The sequence below is a fragment of the Rutidosis leptorrhynchoides genome, chromosome 11 (genome assembly GCF_046630445.1).
Source record: "Rutidosis leptorrhynchoides isolate AG116_Rl617_1_P2 chromosome 11, CSIRO_AGI_Rlap_v1, whole genome shotgun sequence".
Taxonomy (NCBI): domain Eukaryota; kingdom Viridiplantae; phylum Streptophyta; class Magnoliopsida; order Asterales; family Asteraceae; genus Rutidosis; species Rutidosis leptorrhynchoides.
Window position 1 is genome coordinate 34,141,719 of NC_092343.1, and position 7,040 is coordinate 34,148,758.

The 7,040-nt window shown below is 35.9% G+C and overlaps 1 protein-coding gene across 1 annotated transcript; it reads right to left on the reverse strand.

The window, feature by feature from the left end:
- Positions 1-2,563: 2,563 nt before the first annotated feature.
- On the reverse strand, positions 2,564-4,785 carry LOC139876871 (tubulin beta-2 chain-like). The gene is made up of 3 exons (XM_071864269.1): positions 4,347-4,785; positions 3,476-3,745; positions 2,564-3,383 (listed from the first exon to the last, which is right to left on the reverse strand). Exons 1-3 carry the CDS (start codon positions 4,738-4,740, stop codon positions 2,710-2,712), a joined length of 1,338 nt encoding a protein of 445 aa, XP_071720370.1. The 5' UTR covers positions 4,741-4,785; the 3' UTR covers positions 2,564-2,709.
- Positions 4,786-7,040: the final 2,255 nt, after the last annotated feature.

Sequence of the window (7,040 nt, forward strand, 5' to 3'; positions counted from 1 at the left end):
GATTACCGAATAATGCTTCCATATAGGTATTTCATTAATTTATGGCCCAAGTAAACACACATATATGTTGACCGAATAAGCAACCCATTCACCTCAGCCCAATAATGCATAAGTAAACAGGCCCTTAGTGTGATTTGCTTTAGCCAAACCACGTGATACCAATCCATTATTGAGTTCATAATTCTCAAATAACACTCCGGGTCTACTTTGTATAAGGCCTTCTCTAACGTGAGCGTGCTCTCCTAAGTGTTGGCCAACACGCCTATTAACCATGGCGTGCTAGCCAAGTGCTAGCTGTCGTGGGTGCATGGAGCACGGGAAAAAAATGTGGCGAGCAGTATTTTGATTGGTTCAAATTTCCTTTTTAATTGTTTTTTATTCTTTTTTCACGCAACTTCCAATCAGATTTTAACACATCGACCAACACGGCACTCAACGCGTCACCCCATTATTTACAAGTTTACTAGCACACCCTCCAAACACCCCACCCCTACCCATCAACAGGCCAACATGCCCATTAGGGTTAAATATGGTCTAATAGTCAACTTTGTCAATTAAGAATGGTATATGCACCTTATTTTTTCTATTTTTTTGGCAAAAAAACAAAAACTTTATATAAAACTAAATCTCTAAAACAGAGATAAGAGAACAAAAGGGCCACCACAAAAAGGCTCGAAGACAAAAAACAAAGCTAACCAAGATAACTCGAGACGTTATCTAAAATCGAGTCTTAACGTGGACTAAACAACACAATAGAAAACAAATACAAAAACCATAGCAAAATAACCATACGAAGATCCATCAAAAAACCCCAATCAAGAACCAAAGTTTGTATCGTTAGTCCCCTCTTCCGCATTCGCCTTAAACGAAAAAAGTATACTCTATACCAACCCCGTCCTCATTTAAACCTCCATTCCTAAATTCGTCAAAAAAAACAACACCATCGAAAGCTACTCCCCCCCCCCCCCCGTAAAATCGAAACTACTCCAATTTAAGCACTTAAAATTTTATATAATATTCTATTTGAATTATATCAAAACACTTATTAAATAACTATATTGTGACTTTTATTCATGTCAAAGTTTAATAAGTTAATTTTACATCATTCACATTATTCGTCACTCAGAAGTGACTTCTAACCTTTAAATCATTTAAATTATGTACCACTAACTGTTTATTTATTCAATTTTTTCAAACGCACCCCAAGACATAAGGAAGACGATCAAGAAAACTATGCGATGAACTGGTCTCAATAAATATAACCGTTCTCAGGTCTAAAAAACAATCTTCAAAAATCATTCTTATTTGGTTTTGGGGTTCATTCGGTCGAGGTAAATATAACGGCTAACCTCATTAGATGTTCGACATCTTCTATCCCTTTTACTTGTCTCGACATTCCCATTGGAAAACACATGTATTGCGTGGAAAGCTGGAACCCCATCATTGATAAGATGAACAACTGCCTCTCCTCATGGCAAGTTAATCTCCTTTCCATTGGCGATAGGCTTACCCTGTCCAACTCGGTTTTGAGCTCTCTCGACACATACTATATGTCCATTTTTAAAGCTCCTATCAAAGTGATTAATAAAATGGAGTCTCTTCAGGCCTCCTTTTGGGGTGGCAAGCAAAACGCTCACAAGGTTCATTGGGTGGATTGGAATCTCATTCTTAATCCATTGGACAAAGGTGTCCTTTCGGTGGTAAGTCTAAAGTCCCTTAATCTTGCTCTAATTTATAAATGGCGATGGGGCCTTCTTACATGTCGAGGGTCAAGCTGGGCAAAAATCATCGTTGCTATTCATGGTCAGTGTAGTGGTGGCAATCTCCCTTGTGCAGCTCACGCTTCGGGCACATGGTCGAATATTCACAAATGTATCTCGGCTTACACAGACCCTGCTAATGGTTTTCATCCTAAGTAGGGGAACAGATCTAACGTTGATTTTTGGAATGATCTGTGGCTTCTTAATGTTCCTCTAGCATGTCGATTCCCTCGACTATATGCTTTAGAAGAAAACAAGACGGCCTCGGTAGCGTCTAAACGTGTTAATGATGTTTGACTTTGGTCGTGGAGAAGGCCTCCAAGGGGAGGTGCTGACTCATCTTAGCTCTCTGATCTAATCGAAGCCTTTCAAAATGTCAATCTGTCCAATTCGAGTGACTATTGAATTTGGGATATTCCTCCTCGCAACACATTCTCGTTGACCAAGGCTAGATCCTTGATCTCTTCTTCTTCTCTTACGCACAGCTCGGTCACTCCTATGTTTGAGATTCTTCTGAACCGGTTTCGGATTTTTCTGAACCAGATTTTCTGATCCAGTTTCAGATCGGATCAAATTTTATGTACATCTCTAGACAGATGTTAAAGAAGTTAACAATATTCAATTTCATGTATGCAAAATATGAGAGTTAAAATTAAAATATAGGACATTCAAAAAAAAAAAAAAGGTTAAGAAAAAGAAAAGTATGACAAATTACATGAGACTTAACACATAAAAGTGAAACCACCTAAACCAAAAGATTAAGAATGAGATTCCACCCAAACTATGACAAATTACATGACAAATTACACCCAAACTAGAATGAAACAGAATACACTAAACCAGTTTTACTTTACTACAACGTTTAGTATTACAACCACTGGTTGTAACCATAGCTCAAACCTACATAAAAACCCAACTTCCATTCACTTAACAAGTTATTAGTACTTTCTTAGGCCTCTTCATACTCTTCTTCTTCCTCATACTCGCCCTCCTCGTCAGCAGTTGCATCCTGGTATTGTTGATACTCAGACACCAAATCATTCATGTTACTTTCTGCTTCAGTAAACTCCATTTCATCCATACCCTCACCCGTATACCAATGCAAAAACGCCTTTCTCCGAAACATGGCAGTAAACTGCTCGCTCACTCGCCTAAACATCTCTTGAATGGAGGTCGAGTTTCCAATAAAAGTAGACGCCATTTTCAAACCAGTTGGTGGGATGTCACAAACGGTGGACTTAACATTGTTTGGAATCCACTCAACAAAGTAAGAAGAGTTCTTGTTCTGAACGTTAAGCATCTGTTCATCAACTTCTTTGGTGCTCATTTTACCACGATAGATAGCTGATGCGGTTAAGTAACGCCCGTGTCGTGGGTCAGCAGCACACATCATGTTCTTAGCATCCCACATTTGTTGGGTGAGCTCGGGTACAGTCAACGCACGGTACTGCTGGGACCCACGTGAGGTCAGAGGTGCAAAACCAACCATGAAAAAGTGGAGACGCGGGAATGGAATTAGATTCACAGCTAGCTTTCTTAGATCAGAATTGAGTTGTCCTGGAAACCTTAAACAACATGTCACTCCAGACATGGTTGCAGAAATAAGATGGTTCAGATCACCGACTGCAATAAGAATTGTATTGTTAGTTACACCAGATATTATATAATCGTTAATGTCAATAAATGAACCTAATCAAAAAAAGACATGTACTTACAACTTGGGGTGGTCAACTTGAGAGTTCTGAAACAGATATCGTACAAAGCTTCGTTGTCTAAAACCATGCACTCATCAGCATTTTCCACAAGTTGGTGTACAGACAATGTGGCATTGTAAGGCTCGACAACAGTGTCGGAAACCTTTGGGGATGGGAATACAGAGAACGTCATCATCATACGGTCAGGATACTCTTCTCGGATCTTTGAGATCAAAAGCGTACCCATTCCGGATCCAGTTCCACCTCCAAGAGAATGGCAGACCTGGAAACCTGCAAATCAAATAGCGTACCATTTATTAGGAAAAGATCTTTTAAGCACGTAATTAAACACAAACTACTAACTTATTTAAGAGGATCACATGAAACAACCGTACAAAGAGTTTGTAAGCAATCTAGATCAATGTTTAGATTCACTCTATATATAATGATATTTTGAAATTGAAATATGAAGTGCATCCAATTAAGGTTAACCTCATTTAGATCAATTATACTTGCCTTAATTCAAAAATCACACCCTATATTACAAAAACATGTTGCATAGTGAGAGATATATGATATTCAGCAGCAGATCCATCAATTATACACACATGTGAATCAAATCATAGCAAAATCATGTCTAGAAGCCTTTAAACTAATTACAGATATTTATTTATCTGATACAAAATAGCTAAACAAATCATCTGATATAAAACTATCTACACAAATTCAAATAACAAGTTAACAAAATCTCAGATCCATACCGCATAACAAACAGATCTATCATTTCTACTTCAATTCAAAATAATTCAAACATTCAACGCATACTAAATTAAATCAATAGCTACACAAGCATATAGATATAGATTTGATAGATATTTCAGTAGATATATACCTTGTAAGCAATCACAGTTCTCTGCTTCCTTCCTAACAACATCTAAAACTGAATCAATCAACTCAGCACCTTCGGTATAATGTCCTTTCGCCCAATTATTACCAGCACCAGATTGACCAAAAACAAAGTTATCAGGCCTGAAGATCTGTCCGTACGCTCCAGATCTGAGACTGTCCATCGTTCCTGGCTCCAGATCCATAAGCACCGCGCGTGGAACAAACCTTCCACCACTCGCTTCGTTATAGTAGACATTGATCCTCTCAAGCTGTAACTCCGAATCTCCGGTGTACTTTCCGGTGACATCGATCCCGTGCTCCGCACACACTACCTCCCAGAACTTAGCTCCGATCTGGTTTCCGCACTGTCCTCCTTGAATATGTAAGATTTCTCTCATTTTCGATGTTAATTATAGAATTTAAACTGTGAATTGAGTGTGAATTTGAATGTGAGATATTAGGGTTTACTGAGAAAGAGTTAAAATGAGGCTGAAATGAAATTGTTGTTTTTTGATATAGGGAGTAGTGATAGTGAAGTTCCGGATGTGGTAAAGCAAGTATATCAATTATCAAGAGTAAATCAAATTATTTAAAAATAGAAAAATGAGTGGTTGTTCCTTATAGTTATGATTCTAACACACCCTTATTTATCCTCACACACCTATTTTAACCTTTTACTCTTCTAATAATACTCCATTTTTTTAAATTGGTGTGTGAGGATCAAAAAAGTGTTTGTTAGAATCATCCCCTTATAGTTATACTAAAAGTATTATATATTATATACCTATATCTAAAAGTCAAAGGTCAAATGAATAGTACTATTCTTTTTTCACTTTTCACACACTTAACTCCCCAACTTTTATTATAATACAAATCGCACCCCCACTTTATACTCTTATTAAAATACAAATCGCACCCCCACTTTATACGTATATTTTTCCCCAACTTTTATTAACTCCCCAAATGAAAAGTACTATTCTTTTTTCACTTTTCGCACACTTAACTCCCCAACTTTTATTATAATACAAATCGCACCCCCACTTTATACTAAAAGTATTATATATTATATATTATACCTTATATCTAAAAGGCAGAGCTCAAGTGAATAGTAACTCAAAAGTTTCACAAATCACCCCACACTTTTACTTACTTACATTTTAACTCTAAAAAAATATTAGCAACCTAAACGTTTCACAAACCAAACCACCCCCACTCTTTTACTTAATTACATTTTAACCCCAAAAAAATATATAAAAGCTAACTTTATGGTTTTTACAAACTTAACACAAACTTTTAACATTTTAGCCTTTAACCATTAAACTTCTCATTCGTTATAAATCGACTACATACTTTATATACTATTTTGCTATAGGTTAGTGTAAGATCTGCTTCGAGTTATTGGAAGTGTAAATATTTATTTATTATACCTTATATCTAAAAGGCAGAGCCCAAGTAAATAGTAACCCAAAAGTTTCACAAATCACTCCCACACTTTTACTTACTTACATTTTAACCCCAAAAAAATATTAGCAACCCAAACGTTTCACAAACCACCCCCACTCTTTTACTTAATTACATTTTAACCCCAAAAAAATATATAAAAGCTAACTTTATGGTTTTTACAAACTTATCACAAACTTTTAACATTTTAGACTTTAACCATTAAACTTCTCATTCGTTATAAAACGACTACATACTTTATATACTACCTAATAGACAAAAAAATTAATAGTCGTCAGTGATGCTTTCGTTCTTTCACTTTTTTCCCCTTTTCCACCTTTTTTTTAAAAAGCCCTCATAGTTTGTTCAAATATTAAAATCGACCCCCAAACAGGAAGTAAAGTGTCAAATACTCATTTTCATAAAAAAATTTAAAAAAACTACACCCAAATATTCAACAGGCCATATCTTCTCGCTCGCACCGAGTTAAATTTTTCTGAAACCATCGTTAAACTCGAAACAATTTTAGGAGCACACTGTCACTAACTATACGCAAATCAGACGCTTTTTAAAAAACGCTAAATATTTGAGGTACTTTTCATACACGTCGATTTTGCGTTAAATTTTTAAAAGTCGACAATTCTATAGTGAAACGCGGAGATGTACATATATTGTTAATTTAAAATAACATTTAAATCTTTCACGGATTATACCTTTTAGTTCGACTCGAGTTGCGCTTCAACGATATCATCGTTAGCCACAAAATAATTTTACAAACTAAACGCAATATAATACATTGAAAACCGAACCCCGGCGCGAAGCGAGTGTTCGAACACTAGTCTATATCTAAAAGGCAAAGGCCAAATGAATAGTACTATTCTTTTTTCACTTTTCACACACTTAACTCCCCAACTTTTATTATAATACAAATCGCACCCCCACTTTATACTCTTATTAAAATACAAATCGCACCCCCACTTTATACGTATATTTTTCCCCAACTTTTATTAACTCCCCAAATGAATAGTACTATTCTTTTTTCACTTTTCGCACACTTAACTCCCCAACTTTTATTATAATACAAATCGCACCCTCACTTTATACTCTTATTAAAATACAAATCGCACCCCCACTTTATACGTATATTTTTCCCCAACTTTTATTAAAATACAAATCGCACCCCCACTTTATACTCTTATTAAAATACAAATCGCACCCCCACTTTATACGTATATTTTTTTTCCAAATTTCACAAACT